Below are 19657 nucleotides of genomic sequence, written 5' to 3' on the forward strand. Positions count from 1 at the left end.
TATTATATATGTGGATGACTATCTTAAAAATATGTTATAACTTTTGGTGTTCATTATGGAATTGACTTTGAAATGCTAATATAATCTTACCTATATAAGAACATATTTTATAATCAAAATGGAGATAAAAAAATGATTAGTAACATCTAATTATTGAAAAGTTAGACTCATAAATTTTTATAACTTCAAATTTCTTTACTTTCATTTTTCTATAATTCTCTAAATATTTCATTTACAAAACTTACATGGAGCGGTGAGGATATCAAAGCTATTTTTTTTTTTTTTTTAAAATATAGACAATTAGACATATCGACGAGGCACCTATGGGCGGGCTATCGGCTATAACCCCAATCCATTTCTCTCCTGGATCGCCGGCTTTCTTGCTCTCAGGGAATTCTTCCCTCGGAAAATACCTGTGTTTCCCCCCTCTCGAATTTTCTCTCTTTCTCTCTCTCAGGTTTTTCTCGGGAAAGTATGGAATCGATGCCAGTGAATTGGGAAGCTCTCGATGCCATGGTCATTGACTTCGCCAAATCCGAGAACTTGATCGAAGATTCAATCTCGTGTTCTCCGCCATCTTCTCCGGCATCCTCACCGTCGTCGCCGTCTTATCACTCGAGATTTATTATTTTCCAGATCAGAAGATCATTGGAGGTGGGTGACGTTGATGCTGCAATAGATCTTCTTCGAGTCCACGCTCCTTTCGTCCTTGACGATCACCGACTTCTCTTCCGACTACAGAAGCAGGTATTTTTTTATTTGTTGCTGTTTTTTTGTCTAATTGCATCCGTTCGGTTGAGAAAAGGAAAGAAAATGGGAGAGAACTGGTTTCTTATTCCCTTGTTACTTTTGGTTTTGTTTTTATCAAACCCAGCACCGCGCTCATTACGTGTATGTTTGTGTGTATATGTGATTTTAAGCAATCGACTTAGCTTAATGTGGGCAAATTGATGGGTTATTGTCATCGGAGTCGTGCTGTTGGGTTTATTTGTTCTCAAACAATCTGATTATTAATAGTACACTATATCGTTTTCTTTTCTCTCTCTAATTGTCTTTTCTTATTGGCAACAGAGCAATATTGTTTTACTAGGTTTTTGAATACAAAATTTTAATGTTATTACTAATAGATACACTTTTTTTTTTAAAAAAAATTTTGCAAAGAAATTTATTGAGCTTTTGAGGAGAGGAACTGCAGAAGATCGTGATTCTGCGATTAATTGCCTACGGACAGCTCTTGCTCCATGTGCACTTGATGCTTACCCGGTATTTACACTTCTTCCAATCTTGCATTGCCATTGCCTGATTTATTTCCTTGGTTCATCTGCTGCTGTTGTGATTGCTATTATTGCTGTTTTCACCTTATGTATGGTTCATATTTTGTTATGTTTTTAAGAAGTATATCAAGAAATAAGAATGTACAAAGAGGATGAGAGATGCTCAAAAGGACAAAAGAAAGAAGCTGAAGTTGCTTAAATGAAAAGAAAATCATGACTGGGTTAACAGAGCTTGTCAATTGTGACAAATATCGGCAAAAACTGTAGTGCCAAAACACCTAGAATTGAACATTCAACTGGACAGTAAAAAACAATATAGTCCTAAATCAAATCCACAAAATACCCATGATCATCAAACCCAGGCATTTCTGTCCAGCCAAATAACCCAAACAATAGCAAAAAGAGCATATCACCACTAGGCCCTAACATCTATGCCTTCCAAAACCTCCAAAAAAAAAACCATCAAGAAAGCCTCTTAAGAATAAGGGGACAACAGTATTCTCCCATCAAGCTAAAAAGATCTTCAAAGCTTCCAAGCTACAGGGCAATGCAAGAATAAATGGACATGATCCTCACTACTGCCATACACATTAACCATACATCTGGGGAAAAACCATGCATTGTCTTTGAAGACTTGCCGCATGTCATTGATGTTAAGCTTATTGAGTATGGAGAGTGACACAAAAGCCTTTACCTTTAAAAAGACTTTAGCTTTCCACAATCTATTGGGAGGAAAGGAATGAAAATACCTATTTAAATGAGCATAGAATGATTTACAAGAGAAAACACTTTTGAATTATCCAAACACCATATCCTAACATCCCCACAATGAAAATGACAAAAAGAATCCAACAATCCCAAGAGAGAAGAAAGATCCTCAACTTTCATATCATAAAAATTACAAAGAAAACTTAAAGCCATACAAGAAAGGATGATCTAGGAGTATTAGGATGCAAAGAGAGATGGAAAATGGAGGGAAAGTCAGCAGACAAGCAACCATGCCCATTCCATGTATCCGTCAAAAACTAAGGTTGAGACATTTACATTGTGGAGTGCAACCTTTTATATCATTTGTTTCTAGAGACACAGGCTGAGACTATTGGATGCATCCTCATCCAATAGCAAGATGAATCTTTTGACTTTTGAGGGCTTCTTGTTGAGGAAGATTAGCAAGACACTCTTTCAATTTTTAATGTCAAGCATTGAAAAGACAATTAGAATAGGTTCCTTGTTTACAATTTTTTTTTTTCTATTAACCACATAATTTGTAATTAATTATTCACTTTCATGAGTCAATGGGGCATTTTGTTTATTCTATAGTTTGTAAGTGACATAATATTCACTATTCTCAATGACTTCCTTTTATGCGTGTGTTAAAGGTTTTACCAAAGATTGGTCAATCTTAATCCCTTAATCCAAGCTTTTGAACAATGCTTAAGAAAATGTTTATTGTAACCAAGGTCTTAAATTTCGATTTCAACTCAAATTTTGAAGCTCCAAAAGTACGGAAATTTCGACGGAAATTTCGATTTCGATGTCAATTTCGATTTCAATTTGAAAAAATAACAGAAATTAGTAGTAAAGCATGAAATTATTTGTGAAACTTTAGAAATGGTTGACAAACATAATAATATAAGTTTTAAGACTAATATATTACAAATTAAATACATCTATGTTTTGTATGATGTGGAAAAGTCATAAAATAGTATGTGTATCAAACATGCTTGTAAGATAATGTACATTAAACATATTCAGTTAATGCAAATGAAATTCATAAATCATTTAAAAATTATTTATTATACAAATATTGATAATTTAGACATGAATGGTTAAATAAAATATTACTATAAGTTTATTTTTTCATATAATTTCAAAAGCGCTTGTGATAACCTTTTGTTTCAATAAAATAAATTAAAAGAGAAAGTTCACTTCACTCTTGAATCTCTTGTTTGAATTTCGACAAAATTTCATTGCATAGTTAAAATTTCGACAAATTTCGCTAAAATTTCGAGGTTTCGATAAATTTCAGATGATTCGTTGAGATTTTGACGGAAAATTTAAGACCATGATTGTAACCCCTTATAGACTAGCCCTGGGGTTGTTGCGGGCCATCAATTTGGATGCATTGGGCTTGATTCCCTGTGGGGCTGTATGTGGTCATAAGTGGCTAGGGGGTTGTTGTGTTGGGTGTCTAGGACGTAATCGGTTATAGCAGGGCCTCTTTGTTATAAAAAGGAATAATTTTAATCTAGGTTTGCAGTAATTGAAGTTAAGTTTTAACAGTTCCATTTGCCTATGATACTGGGAAAGGATTTTGTTAGGATGACTTGAATTTAAAATTTCATGGTTAACACCAGATTATGCATAGAGATAGGCACACACAACTCTCTCTCTCTCTCTCTCTCTCTCTCTCACACACACACACACACACACACACACACACACACACATAGTTGCACGTGCACATAATTGTTCTCCCTATGTATGTGTGTGTGTGTGTGTGTATTTATGTATAACCCTTCTACTGCCAAAAGTAAGCTTCCCTCCCCAATTTTCTCCCTCCCCCTCCCGTTAGGGCTAGTGGCAGATCCAGGAATCACATTAATGAATAACAAAAAGAAAAGTTTTATTAGTTAGAATCATAGTAAATACATCGATGATCGAACCAATGTTAGAAAATATATATATATATATAATTTATTAAAAATATAGTTTTTTTCCGGTTAAATTATCCACTATTTCAACATTAATGAATAATAAAAAGAAAAGTTTTATTAGTTAGACTTAGAATCATAGTAAATTCATCAAACTCAATGTTACAAAAGAGTCAAAAGCTACATACATCTTGAGTAATAATCCAACATGAGTAATAATCCTATAATTGTGCTTGTGGATACTTCATAACATAAAATCTAAATGTGTAAAATTAGAAGAATGCAACACAAACTTAGATATATTTTTACCTAAATCCACAAATTTTAAATTCAAGACTTGAAATTTACTCCTAAATACAACTTTTTTACAGGAGAGCATAGGATGGTTCAAAAAGTAGATCTTTGGAGTTTGGACTTCAAATTTTACATTTGTAAAATTAAGAAAAAAAATGCAACATAAATTTATATTGATTTTTGTACAAGTTTACAAATTTAAATTCAAAACTTGAAATTTGCTCCCAAATAAATTTTTACATGAAAACATACTAGCATAGGAAATTTTCTCAAGAGCCAAATAAATTCTAAGCTTGAAACTTGGATGAGGTGTGACGTGAGGTTGAGGAGGCAAGGCTGCAGGAGGATAAGATTTTTCTGCTTTCGATATGAAAGGGGAACTAAAAGAGGGAAGAGTTTTAATTTTTTGAAACCAAATTTCATATAAAATTACCATGTAGCTCTTAAACTTTATTAGAGGGAGAAGGGGGGGGGGGGGGGGGGGGGGCAATTGGATCACCATGCTGAAGCAAAATTAAAATTTTCAATAGATTTGGGGGAGGGGGGGGGGGGGTTGCATCCCCTGCCAGCACCCTTTGCATCCGTCATTGCATAGGGCTATTGGTGCTACCTACTTATGTCGCATATATAACAACTTGATCTACTTTTAATGCATGCATTATTCAGAGGTCATTTCTAGAGGTTTATTTATAACTGCTGGCTGAAGCATGTGTGTTGACGAAGAGAGTGAGTTACGATTTGTGAGTGTACCCTAATATGCCATTTCAGTATGTATTTTGTTCGTAATGCCATTTCAGTGTACCCTCATACGTCATCAATAAGCTTTTTTGAAATACTAAATATGATTTTTTTTTACGTTACGTTGAATTTCAAACCTACTTTCTACTTTATTGGTATCTGCAGTACTTTCAGTATGCATTTTGTTCGTAATGCCATTTCAGTGTACCCTCATATGTTATCAATAAGTTTTTTTGAAATCCTAAATATGATTTTTTTGAGGTCACCTTGAATTTCAAACCTACTTTGTACTTTACTGGTATCTGCAGTACCACAGCTGATAGGAGTTTAATAATTTTCTTCGTTCCAGAAAACTATTTCTTTTGTCTATACCTGAAATAGCATCATGTTGCTCTGGATTATTCATTTTGTTTGCTTTCACATTTTGACGTTTGTTTCTGATTATATTTAAGGAAGCATACGAGGAATTTAAGCATGTTCTTCTTGCACTCATCTACGACAAAGATGATTTGACATCTCCAGTGGCAAATGAGGTAGGTGGCATTTGAAGTTTTAGTATCATACTATGATATTATGTGCTGTTGAATATTGTTTGTGTATCTCTTTGCTTATTAGGATATTAATTGTAGGGGTCAATTTTAGGATGGAACTTGGAAAAAATTATTGTTCTCAGAATATTTCTTTGGGTTTCTACTGAAGTGGAAGTGTGGGTTGCGTTGCATTTGCAGCCCTGAGAGCTGAAAACAGTTCTGATTCTTCTGAAGCTCTGTACCAGTTGTGTTCAAAAGATCGAAAATGTTTGTTCATTGTTCATGATTGATGATTTGAACACAAAGTGTTCCTTCCTTATGAGGAACACCATGAGGAAAAGGGGAGATGTAGGTTTTATATTGGAGTTTAATATTACTAGTATGACCTATAAAACTATTGTATGGGGAATGATGGAAACACTAGAAAGGACGAGTAGTTCATATATTTTGGAGCCTTAGGCTTGCTGGAAACTTTAAAAGCATGTAGTTGACATTGGATTTTTTTTTTTGGATCAAGACACATTTTATTGATGGCGAAACAATGTATAAAAGAAGAAGACAGGACGTCCTCACAAAATGGTCAAGCTATAGAACTCTGAAAGATTACAATAGAGCCTCTTTCCAATCCTTTTGAAGGTTGGACAACTATAAACCCCCCAAAAACCAAAAGAGTGGGCCCAAAAAGAAGCCGCTACACCAAGCTATCCTGTAAGGAATGGGGTCAATTTTGTGGCTCTTAAAAGTCCCGTTCCTCTTGATACAAAGAGTCCATAAAGATAGTGAATACCCCACTCCATAGAAGCTGTCTCGGATTTAGCCAAAGCCCCTATGCCTCCCCAATGAAAGATTACCCTCATTTTGTGGCGCCACCCTCTCTTCACCAAAATGAGAGAAAAAGCATTCCATATCTGTGTTGCCACCTTACGATGCACAAACAGATGAGCATTGACACGACATTTATTTTGGGACTAAAGACTTGTTGGGCCTTCTTTTCCCAAACAAGTAGCGTGTTAATTCTATTCAGAATGACGGTCTAGACAAAGGTCCGAAGTTCAATTTAACCCTCCTCCCCCTCCTTCTCACTTGCTCCACCACCCTGTTAGCCACAAGCACTGTTTTTAAAATTTTTTTGTCTTGAATAAACACAAATCGTTCTATGGCAACTATAAGCCTCAAGACTACTTGAAATCTTTTAGCTGAGAACTTGGAGAGGATTTTTTAAAGAATAGCGACTGTGATTTTAGGTGTATTCCCAAGAGGGGGAGGGGGGTGAGTTGGGTATTTAAAAAATTCTTCTTAGGTTACCTAAGTCCTATTTTTAAACTTTACAATCAAAAATTCACAACCTAGGGCCCTCTCTAATTGATTACAAATTTCACAGATATTCAAATGTATGAATATTTAAAAACATGCACAATGGATCAAATATAAACATAATTGCAGAAATGTAAAAAGAGATAGAGAGAGAGCGCAAACACCGAATTTTTAACGAGGTTTAACAAAACTGCTTACGTCCTTGCCTTGGGCAAAACACCCAAAGATTCCACTATTTCGCTCCTTAAATTTGGGCGGAGCTTCCCATTATAATCCACTGCTTATAAGAGGCACAACTTCCTCCTAATTCAATGCTTACAAGAGGCACAACTTTCTCATAATCTGCTGCTTACAAGAGGCACAACACTCTCATAATCTGCTCCTTACAAGAGGCACAACTTCCTCCTAATCCGCTACTCACGAGGCACAGCTACTTCAACCGGTTCACAACCCAAACTGTAAATTACAAAAGATGTGGAAATTAATGCATACAAGAAAATGCTTCTTAACCAAGCTGATTTGTACAAGTAAAAACCTTAATACACTCTCAAATGATTTTCAATTGAAGCTCGGTAGAGTATGATAAAACCTCTCAAAAATATTTTGCAATTAATTGAGTAAGAGAATGGAAAAATGATTTTCACAATATGATTGACCTTATCAATTATGAGAAGCTTTCCAAGCAAGAAAATATGAGTGAAAAATATTGCTCAAGGCTCTCCTAAAAAATCCAAAGAATTTTTCTCCACAAATATATTTTCTAATGAAAGGAGTAGGAGAAATGATTTCTTTCAAGATTGGCCTTTTAAGAAAAATAGCAAGAAGGATTTTCAAGCAATATATATATGCTTAAGCTCAAGCCTTGCTTGTAAACTCCAAAAATAATTTTCCCAAAAAGATTTTCAAGAAGAAGAGTAGGAGAAATAAGCTTTTGATCTTGAAAAATGGAGTATAAAATATGTTTGGGAAAGAGAGAATATGCAAGAATGCTCCCAAGAGTTTTTCTCACAATTTCCAAGTGGTTTAGGCATGTATTTATAGGGAAAACCCATTACTAGCTGTTTATGGCCGTTGGGGTATTAAAATTTAATTTAATTTGAAAACTAGCCGTTTTTCGGCCGTTGGGGCGCTTTTTGCGCGGACACCCTTCGGTTTTTCAGACGTAACTTTTTCTATACAACTCCAAATTGGACGTTCTTGGTATCAATAGAAAGTTAAGAGAAAATCCCACAACTTTCATGTTGAACACTTTTTAGGATAAGAAGTTTTCGATAGAGAAAATTGCTCATCAATGAGACGAAAGAAACATGAAGGGAATTTTTCTGTTGCGGACACCCTTAAGTATTTTGAACATAATTTTTTCTATACTACTCCAAATTGAACGTGCTTGGTATAAACAGAAAGTTAAGAGAAAATACCACAACTTTCATGTTGAACACTTTTTAAGATAAGGAGTTATTGATAGAGAAACGTGCTCATCAATGCGACGGAAGAAACATAAAGGGGTTTTTTTGAAAAAACTTGTTTTGGAAAAATGTTTTCATGAAAAGTGTAGGCCCCTAAGGTCAATCTAAGGTCTTGGTTGAGCTTCAATTTAGATCATATGATATGCATGCACACATTAAACCTAAATAATTATTACAACTTAGAAAATAATAAATAAAATCTTCAATTCTTCTGCTCCTCTGATTGTCCATAGAATATGTCTTGGAATATGATCGTTGATATGCATTCAAGGCTTTTATTTCCCATCTGTTACCTGTGCTTAGAAAAATGAACCTGTTCATACACTTAGCACACAGATGAGATACTGTTGTTTGTCATAATCAAAACAGGAATTAGACTCAAAAAGTCAACAATCTTTCCTTTTTTGATGATGACAAACATAGGAGCAAAATTGGATATGCCTGACAAGGCTCGCCCTCACAATATGCATAATTCAAAAAATATTTAATATAATTCAATTCAAGCATCATTATTTTCCAAGTTATGCATTTAAGTACAGGTAGGTTCAATGTGCAGTATATGTATTAAAGCTTAACTTAAAAGGATATTCAATTAAATCACATATATCATTTTCCATTTGAAAAACAAAAGTAGGAGAATACTGTTATAAAATTTTGCTCATTAACCTTCTCCCCCTTTTGTCATCAGCAAAAGGGCTAAAAGTTACTTCTTAAATAAGAAGATTATTTAAAAACCAAAGCCCTTAGGTTTTAAGAATAATTTCATGACAAATGAATTTTATAAACTACGTAGTGCATGTCATGAGTATCATTAAGCATACAAGCAAGAGACCAGATATATCCTATATGAGTTCAGTTCTTGCAAAAAAAAAATTGTTAAAAAAGTTTCCCCCTTTCAATATTATCAATAAATATTGGGAATTATGCTTGCTGAAAAATAAACTTTAACACGCAAGTTCAAGCAAGTTATATTTTTTTGGTTTAACGCTTAAGCACAGAATATTTCGACAAATAACCAGAAAAACCAACTTTATAGATCCTAAAGATATGACAATTTAAATACTAGATCATATGGCAAATTTTGAAAAATTGTGGCTAAGCAATATATTTTACTTATGATATTCAAGAAAAGCATCATTCTTAAACACACAAGCCACACAAAACTTCTAATCTAAGCTAAAATATGGGTGAGTACAATAAGATATGGAAATTTAATTTCAAGAGCTCTCCCTATTAATTTGAAAAGCTGGCTTAGATGAAGTTAATTGCTTATACTGATACCAAATGTGAAAGATTCGTTAACACAGTATAAGTATTGAATATGAGTTTTAAGAAACATTTACTGGATATTAATTAAGACTATTTTTATCTAGCTAGTAAAATCATTCTATAGAATACACATGCATCGGAAGATTGAAATTAAATCCTACAATGGTGTTCATATATCCAAGAACAATCCATATCATAGTTTAAATCCATAGCAAACTGGATATGATGTTCATGGATTTCATAAAAACATAGGACTCAAAAACAAAAACAATGATGCATATGAATCCACAAGAATACTATAATAAAGCTCTATTTTATTTTTAATGATATGCATAGCTCCCCTGTATATTTACATGCACACATGAATACATATTTCAAGCATTATGTTCATTTAAAAGCTTATTCATTCATCAAATGTTCATCCTTCAAATAGATTTCAGCATGTAGCAAATATAGGCATTTAGCATATAAGCATGACATATTGCACTTCAATTTAGCACTCGATAGCCAATCAAGGCTATTTTCACAAATTATGCAATAGGGGTTCAATATAAAGATGACACAACTCAAAATACACAATGAGTGTGTGCAAAATGGAAAACTCCTCCTAAGTCGTGCAATTTCCCTAGTCTATGGACCATCATCAATACATGTGACGTTTAATTACAAGGATGATGTTTTATCATTTAGGTCCCGAGTTAAGTTCCGAATCCAAAGATTGGACCAAATGGTGTCCATGAACTAGATTTTCTTAGGTTTGTAGAATACTAGGAAAATTCAAGGATTATGAAGAAAGTACATGTTTTTCAGTTTAGCACATACCGCTTAGGATTCAACATGTACTGACCTATTCAAATATTTTGCATGCACTACAAAGATTTTCATAAAGTTCAACCAACATGCAGTAGTCTGAGTGACCACTTAAGAATAAAATGCTGAATTTGAACATGGTCACTACATTGGAACTACATAAGACTGGTGAAAGAATTTAGAATTAAAAAAAAAAAAAAAAAAAAGTCTTATGGAGTCATGATTTCAGTCAACTGGCTAGCATGTATGACTGTATATGATCATTCAAAACAACATGCAAGATCGTAGTTAACTATTAGCATGCAATTCACAAGGATCTGTATTAGCCATGCGGATGACATTCATCTCAAGCATGCAGATGAGTATAGTTCAAAATAAGTATAAACTATCCGCCAAATAGTATAACATCTACCAAGTAATGGATAGTGGCATTTAGTTCTTGCAAAACATCGAATATAAATGAAGCTATAAAATATTTCTATATTATGCACAATGCAATTAAGCGCTTATAGGATGAATTTAACACTATGCTGCTCCCCCTTAGTTATGTAGCCTAAGTATTAGGTTTCCATCTTTTATATTTCAACTCTTTATCCAAACATTCTAAATTTTCAATGAATTAACTTTGGCTTTGAAATGGTATTTCATTCTTAGTTTTAAGCCAATATTTTCTACAAAGGGGATGAGCTCATGAGTTCCTTAAATTTAATTTAATATTTGAAAATGATTCATTTAAGCCTAACGATGAGTTTAGGATTACATTTTACATAAAATAAGATATATTTCCTAAAAACTCAATATTATGTGATGTACAAATTTTGCTATACTTAAACAATCTATAGCCAGTATTTTCAAATTTTAACCAATCAGAATTGTATATATGCATTAAGTTTAGATTGGAGATATTACTTGAATTTTCATATTGACTTGCTCCACAACGGATACTTAGTGTGACAAAATAGTGTATAGTGAATGCATACACTGAGATTTTCAATTTCAAGTACACATCACTTGCCAAGCCTATAGTCATCACTACCCATTATAACTATACCTAAGTTCTAAGGAAGAATTAAATAGTCATGTGATTCCTATAGAAGCCCCTTCTACCTTTGGTTCTTGGGGGTTTGCTTCCCTAATTACCCATATTATTTTCTTGTCTTTGCCTCGGGCACCACTAGATGGATAATTATATTGGCTATGCCCTTTCATTTTATCAAATAAGCAAGTTTTGTATATTCATGAAAAATTATGCTCATTTCTTCTCTTCTTGCTTGATGAGGCATGATTATAGGATTTTTGAGATAGATCAGAACCCTTTTTGAAAATATTATTTCTTTTGACTCCTAAGGTTTTTTCATGATTAATCTTTTCACTTCTAGAATGATCTCCCATATATTCCTCCAAGTAGATAATTTTCAAAATTTTCTCAATCTTTTTCCTCTCAAGAGAAGCATTATAATCTTTTAATTTTCCTAATTGCTTTTCCAATTTATTATTTTCATTTTTCAAAAATATTTGTTGCTTAGACATCCTAACTAGACACTTATGCATTTTAAATAGAGTGCTTTCTAGTTCTTTGTGCGGTGGCATACTTCCATCAATAAATTTATCACAAGATTCAATACAAAAGTTATCATTAAAATTATCATACGAATCATTGCATAAATTATTAATAGTATTATCACTAAATACAAGAGATGATTCAACACTAAATTTATCACAAGGTTCAACACAAGAATCATCACATGAATTAGTGCACACATCAGTAGATGAGATAGATTTAGAAATGTGTACCTCCTCCTCGACTAGAACTATTGAGCCACAATTTTCTACCTTTTCATTGTTTGAACTTGATGATAAAAATACTCATTTTTAATTTCCAAATCGAAAAATTTCACCGTAAAATATTGGAGGACTAGAATAAGATCATCCCTCACCAAATGGGGATACACCAACGTGAGCCATTGTGATCTTTTTACAAAAACGGTTAAGTCAATGTAACGAGTCTCTGATACCAAATGTGATTTTAGGTGTATTCTCAAGAGGGGGGTGGGTGAATTGGGTATTTAAAATTTTTTCCGTAGGTTACGTATGACCTATTTTTTAACTTCACAATCAAAAATTCACAACCTAGGACCCTTTCTAATTGATTACAAATTTCACAGATATTCAAATATATGAATATTTAAAAACATGCACAGCGGATCAAATATAAACATAATTGCGGAAATGTAAAGAGAGATAGAGAGCGCAAGCGCTGAATTTTTAACGAGGTTTAGCAAAACCACCTATGTCCTCGCCTTGGGCAAAACACTCAAGGATTCCACTATTCCGCTCCTTAAAATCGGGCAGAGCTTCTCGTTACAATTCGCTGCTTACAAGAGGCACAACTTCCTCCTAATCCACTGCTTACAAGAGACATAACTTCCTCTTAATCCGTTGCTTACAAGAGGCACAGTTTTCTCCTAATCCAATGCTCACGAGGCATAGCTACCTTACCCGGTTCACAACCCGAACCGTAAATCACAAAAGATATGAAATTTAATGTGTACAAGAAAATGCTTCTTAATCAAGCTGATTTGTACAAGTAAAAACCTTAATGCACTCTCAAATGATTTTCAATTGAAGCTCGGTAGAGTATGTTAAAACCTCTCAAAAATATTTTGCAATTAATTGAGTGGGAGAATGGAAAAATGATTTTCACAATATGATTGACCTTATTTATTATGAGAAGCCTTCCAAACAAGAAAATATGAGTGAAAAATATTGCTCAAGGCTTTCTTAAAAAATCCAAAGAATTTTTCTCCAAAAATATATTTTCTAATGAAAGGAGTTGGAGAAATGATTTCTTTCAAGATTGGCCTTTTAAGAAAATAGCAAGAAGGCTTTTCAAGCAATATATATATATATATATATATATATATATATATATATAAATATATGCTCAAGCTCAAGCCTTGCTTGTAAACCCCAAAAATAATTTCCCCAAAAAGATTCAAGAAGAAGAGTAGGAGAAATAAGCTTTTGATTTTTAAAAATGTAGTATAAAGTATGTTTGGGAAAGAGAGAGTATGCAAGAATGCTCCCAAGAGTTTTTCTCACATTTTTCAAGTTGTTTAGTCTTGTATTTATAGGGAGAACCCATAACTAGCTGTTTTATGGCCGTTAGGGTATTCAAATATAATTTAATTTGAAAACTAGCCATTTTTTGGCTGTTGGGAGGCTTTCTGCGCGGACACCCTTCGGTTTTTCAGATATAACTTTTTCTATACAACTCAAAATTGGACATTCTTGGTATCAATAGAAAGTTAAGAGAAAATTCCACAATTTTCATATTGAACACTTTTTAGGATAAGGAGTTTTCGATAGAGAAAATTGCTCATCAATGAGACGAAAGAAACATGAAGGGAATTTTTCTGCTGCGGACACTCTTCAGTATTTTGAACATGACTTTTTTTATACAACTCCAAATTGAATGTGCTTGGTATCAATAGAAAGCTAAGAGAAAATAACACAACTTTCATGTTGAATACTTTTTAAGATAAGGAGTTATTGATAGAGAAACGTGCTCATCAATGTGACGGAAGAAACATAAAGGAGTTTTTTTGAAAAAACTTGTTAAATGTTTTCATGAAAAGTTTAGGCTCCTAAGGTCAATCTAAGGTCTTGGTTGAGCTTCAATATAGATCATATGATATGCATGCACACATTAAACCTAAATAATTATTACAACTTAGAAAATAATAAATAAAATCTTCAATTCTTCTGCTCCTTTGATTGTCCATGGAATACGCCCTAGAATATGATCGTTGATGTGCATTCAAGGCTTCCATTTCCCATCTGTTACCTGTGCTTAGAAAAATGAACTTGTTCATACACTTAGCACACAAATGAGATACTGTTATTTGTTATAATCAAAATAGGGATCGGATTCAAAACAAGACTAATAGATGAAGTCCCTCAACCTCAAGGATCTCTCCTCCTTGGGTATAAAGGTAATAAAGGTTGAGTTTGCATTGATATTTACCACTTTGTTGTGATGAAATTGCTTGAAAATTTCATCAAGTCATCTTGCACGATCTCCCAAAAAGCCGTCGTAAACCGTCAGTGTGGGCAGCCTTATCTCTGCTTATCTCAAACATCGCTTTTTAATTTCTTAGACCTCAAGAGGTATTTGAGCCACTAAGCATAACTTACCTCAATGGGGCTCCAATCAAAACCATCCATCGTCATTCTATTTGGGGCTTTTGAATTATTAATTGTTTATAAAAATTACTAATCTTATCATATTTGGGATTGCCCCCACACCACTTGTCTTGAATCTTCCAACTCCTTGATATAGCCTTTCCTCTTCCTCCCACAAGCCTCCCCATGGAAATAATTGGACTTATAATCCCCCTCCTTCACCCACTTCACTGTTGCCTTCTAACACCAATTCATGTCCTCCCTCAATTGGAGTACCTCCAACTTATTACAAAAAGAAGACCTCCTAGCCCTATCCTTCTCATATTGTAGACCACACTCCTCTAGACCATCCAACCCAACATATTTTTTTAGAAGATATTGTTTTTGGCTTCTTTAGTGTTTCCACAGATCTTTTTATTCCAATTTTCTACTTCGATTTCACAAACTTTAATTTTTTCATTGCCTTGAACCCCTGCCAACCTAGGACTTGACGCTTACCCTGCCAATGTTTAACATTTTCCCTAAGGGAGGGATGCATTAGCCACATGTTCTCAATGTGAAAAGGGGTGGGGTTGATCTCAAGAAGACGAGGGCTATTGTCAGATATTGGTTTGTGAAGAGTTTCCTATACAAGATGTGGAAACATGTTTTCCCATATGTTAGTAAACAAGAAAATATCAATGTGAGAGAATGCCTGTCTATCTCCAAATGCCACCTAGGTAAAATGTCCATTGCTTAAGGGAAGATCTAGATGATAAAAATATAACCTCCTCATACTTGTAGAGACCAAAGCAACTCTTCAAAGAATAGGTTCCTCAAAGAGGACCATAGTTGGGCCATACACTGATATAAACCACCATTCCCCAAATCCTCCAATATCTAGCAAGAAGTTGACAAAGTGAAATATCCATCAAGAACGTCCTTTAAGGTTGCCACCCTTGTGTCCCAAACTACATGGCCTTTGGATGCCCTGGACGAGGGTATGTGCTCCCAATCTTTGTTTCTATTGTCCAAAAACTTATGAGGAGAAAGGAGTCCACTTTCCTTAGGTTAGTCTCTTGGAGAAACAAATGCCAGGGTTGACTTTTGAACCCTCTACTCTTACTCAGATCCCTAACCCTTTAACGTTGTAGGATAAGCTTTTCATTCGACATTGTTAAAGCCCCTCGAGGACTTGACTCCTTTATTATATTTGACTGAATCTAGTATAGCCCTTAATTTCGTAGCCTTTTTCCTATCCTTTGACTCCCCCTTCCTCAACCTAACCCTCCCCCTTTTAGAATTTACAAAGGTAAGATCCAGCTCATCCAAGAGATCTTGGCGTTTGGTTATCCCTTCCATCATTTAAAAAGTCCACAATTTTGGAAGATTCCTCCTTAAGACTATGGCACAAATGTGACTCTATGGTTATGACACCACCAAAGCAAGGGGATTGCCAATAGAAGAGGCATTGTGTTGGTCATTCGAGTTTAGACATTGGATTGTTCAATGTTATGCCATAGCTTGTGTTTTTTATTTTTTTTATTTTTTATTATTATAGTAGATTATTACCTAGTTTGGTTATAAAGAATGCGCTTAACTTTTCGTAATAATTTAATTAAAATAATTGTATTAATCATAGAATGCATGCATTTGCTTATCCATGTATGTAAAAGCAAAGAGTTATTAACATAATTTTAATTTTATTTAAGATTATTGATGGGCATTAACTGTGCCAATTGCCAACTATAAGCACTCCATGTCTAGCTGTGTTTATGTATTTGCTTTGTTAATGGATGCCCGTGGTAAAGGATGTTGCCTTGTTATTGATGATTTGAAGTTACAAATTATACCATGCTTGATATGTTATTTACCATTAGGACATATGTATGATAGAAGCAGTTAATTAGATGTATGATGGATCATTTTGATCCAATTTGGAGACTGATTTCAAATAATAGGTCAAGGGATTGTTGGGCCAAGAAGCAAATAGATTTAGTTAATTAGTAGTTGTTTGAGGCAAAAATGTCTAGGTGCCCCAATTATAGGTTCTCTGCACTTGGTTGTTGTTTCTTATAGTGTGGAGAATTGCATAATGGGCGTGCACTGCTTTTATAATAGGGAACAAGGGGTGATCGGAATATGGCTTGAGAAAAAAAAAATCTTTGATGCTTAAGAGTATTTCACATGAGGAGTCTTAGTAGCAAAATTTTTACCTTCTTTGGAGTGCCTTTTTTCGCCATATGACCAGATAGCCTCACCACAAAATAAAGGGTTCGCCCTTGATGGCGGTTACTAAGGATTTGGTGAACCTCGATGTTAAAGGATCAGATCCTTATCCAGTCTGTTGTGTAAATCGTTCAACCATAATGACCATGGTTGACTTTGTCAATATTTCAGGTGTTTGTTGCTACGTGTTGGCCATGGATTTGATGCCTTCACTCTGATGGTGAGGGAGAGAAAAATTGTTGTCATTTAAGGTTATTAGAGTGGCCACTAACTTGTTTTTTACCTAGATGTAGTTAGTTCACCTCGTTATTACCCATTGTTTGATCTTTTGGCTAACCCTATGCCCAAGGAATCAGTAGTCTCGGTTTGCTATTACTATATTTGGGTTTGGGAGTGGGGTTATGTGAGGGGAAGGTGTACTGGTGCCCCCTACTCACTTGTTCATTGAATGGTACCTAATTAGTGTAAGATTATCTCAAATCAATTTGAAGGACTTCTGATTAACTCCAAATGTGTTATTTTACTAGCATTTTAACATTGTTTTATATATAAATGCAAAATGCCCAATGCAATTAAGGAATTTTTGACAAGACTTCCAAAAGAGGGAGTCTCACTAGATAACCGGCCCTAGATTTGAGACAGATGAAGTCTAAAATACCCCTTTTCCTTTGTTTCCATTATAGGGATGCACACACACGTACATGCAAATGAGACATGCAACAATTAGGTATGCAAATGCATTAAACTACTCGAAATAAACCGAAAATTCCCCGTTGAATTTCCTAAAATTTTTAAGAAAAAATTGGGATTTTTTGGCATTTTTTGAAAAATTTTCTCTTCCAAGGATATTTTGGTTTCTCTACAGAATTGGGAAATTTTTAGTTTCAAGTTTTTATTTTATTTAGGTTTTTTTGTCTCTCCCCCCCCCCCCCCTCTTTTTTTTTTTTGTCTTCTTGACATATATTTGGTCTTCTATTGTTTTAAAAAGAAACACCATAAGCATAAAATATAAGAAAAGTAAACAAAATAAATGGGAGGGGGGGCATGTAGGGAGGAAGAGACGTGACTATGCATCTTTACACGTGGAGAAGGAGGGATCATCTCTCTCTTTCCTAAAATACAACTTGGATCACTAATCCTTCACCTCTCGCGAATATTGCATGGCCCAAGGTATTTTACATATCCATGTGTTCACCATGTGGGGAAAAGGCAAGCAATCTCATTCAATCCAACAGGAAGCCTAACCCTAGCTAATTCTTTGTGATTTGTGCATGTTCAAGTGCGGGTCCTGGGACTAAGTCAACCTCGGCCACCAGTGGCTGGACTCTCCTTTACCATAGTTGCTTGTTTGCACACACATCCACACCTGCAATGTTCGTTTGCATCCATCTCATGGAAGTACCTCTCAATTGCTCATTTTTATCACCTCTTCTTTCTATATTTCACCCCCAAATGCAGAGCAATCATCACGAGAACACCATGGCCGAGTTGCCCTCTCTACACGCGCTACCATCAGGAGAGTCATCAACATTGACTGATGGCACCAAGCGCGCATGGACAAGCCTCTTTCCCCTTCATTTTTGGTCTGTACAAGGGAGCTCAGTTGACCCCACCAACCTTGGTTATGGCTTGTGACTACAGTCCTCAGCCAATCTCTCTCTCCCTCTCTCTGTCTCTTGCTCAAGCCTCTCTCTCTATTTTCAGATTCAAGCACTCCATCCAAACAAAATTTTCAATTAGTCGATTGCTCAGTTTCTTCTATTTAAAATTGAAAACATACTGCACCTTCCCTCACTAGTGGCGTCACTCATTGCAATTTGCTTTTGATATTTTACAAGCTTACCATTTCAGAATGCACGTAATGGAGGCATCCATAGATTCTATCGACATACTTTTGAACGTAGTGAAAAAAAAACATAACAAGATGCAACCATGTGTGCAGCAGAATGGAACTCATAATCCCTAATCAAATAATCAGTGAGCATGAAATAAAAAGTTGTGAGAAAAGCACTTGTACTGCAATGAAATGCTGAATTAGAAAATTAGAGCTGAGAAAGGAATAGCATGATTCCTTCAAGAAGTTCTTCCAAGGAGAGGGTTAGTCTCCACCAAAGGTAAGGAGAATTGTGTTAGTCCAAATGGCAAATTTGCAGAGTTTCCCCTCTAGTTTTTGTTCTCTCAAGAATTTTGAAGAGTTTACTTAGCCAAGAGAGAGTGTGTTTTAGATGGGGCTATGCATGCCCTTTTGTAGGCACCCAAGGAGGCTTACTTGAAGGGAGCAAGCGGTTTGTGAGGCTAGAGCGCTCTAGTGCTGCCCATGCTCCTAACCCTCCCCTATTTGCTCTAATGAAAGTCAAAAAGGGTAGGTACTCATGATTGGCTAATGGGTGGTCAAATCAAGGCGTGGGTGGGTACATTGCCTTGTCAAATTGCATGAAATACATTCACAAAGAGTGGTGATAAGGCTAGCTATACAAAGAATGGGGGCAAAGACAACCATATGCTTCTTTTTTTGGGAACTGTAGCATGCATGTGGGGATTTGCCTGGGAATTGGGAGAGTGGGCCTAGCTTGGGCAAAATGGGTATTTGATGGGCCATCATCATCAGGAGACAGCGTTCATATTTGCACTAAATGCATGGTTCAGGTGGAGTGAAAAGGGTGGTTGTTCTTAATGCAAGACAAGAATGGCATTTTTAGCCTTGCAGCCCTGAGAAAGACCTCCAGCCCTGCGAAGACCTCCAGCCCTGCAAAGACCTCCAACCTTGTGAAGACCTGAGAAGGTGTGCAAGCAGGGGGATCAACTAATTTTTGCTCTTTTTAAAAATTTTTGCAATTTTTGAATTATTGAATAAAAGAAGTAAAAATAAAAAGAAAAAAAAAGGCTGGAAAGGGTCCAAAAGTCCCTTGGGAAAG

At 35.0% G+C, this 19657-nt stretch overlaps 1 protein-coding gene across 1 annotated transcript in view; it reads left to right on the forward strand.

Annotated features, from left to right (window-relative positions):
* Positions 1 to 292: 292 nt before the first annotated feature.
* The window catches only part of LOC131165526 (uncharacterized), a 29938-nt gene continuing 10573 nt past the window's right edge, over positions 293 to 19657 (forward strand). Inside the window, exons 1-3 of the mRNA XM_058123428.1 lie at positions 293 to 747; positions 1162 to 1263; positions 5413 to 5493. Of these exons, the coding sequence (XP_057979411.1) occupies positions 475 to 747; positions 1162 to 1263; positions 5413 to 5493 (456 nt within the window). The 5' untranslated portion in view covers positions 293 to 474. The remainder of the gene's footprint in view (positions 748 to 1161; positions 1264 to 5412; positions 5494 to 19657) is intronic.

The sequence above is a fragment of the Malania oleifera genome, chromosome 1 (genome assembly GCF_029873635.1).
Source record: "Malania oleifera isolate guangnan ecotype guangnan chromosome 1, ASM2987363v1, whole genome shotgun sequence".
In the NCBI taxonomy this organism is placed as follows: Eukaryota; Viridiplantae; Streptophyta; class Magnoliopsida; order Santalales; family Ximeniaceae; genus Malania; species Malania oleifera.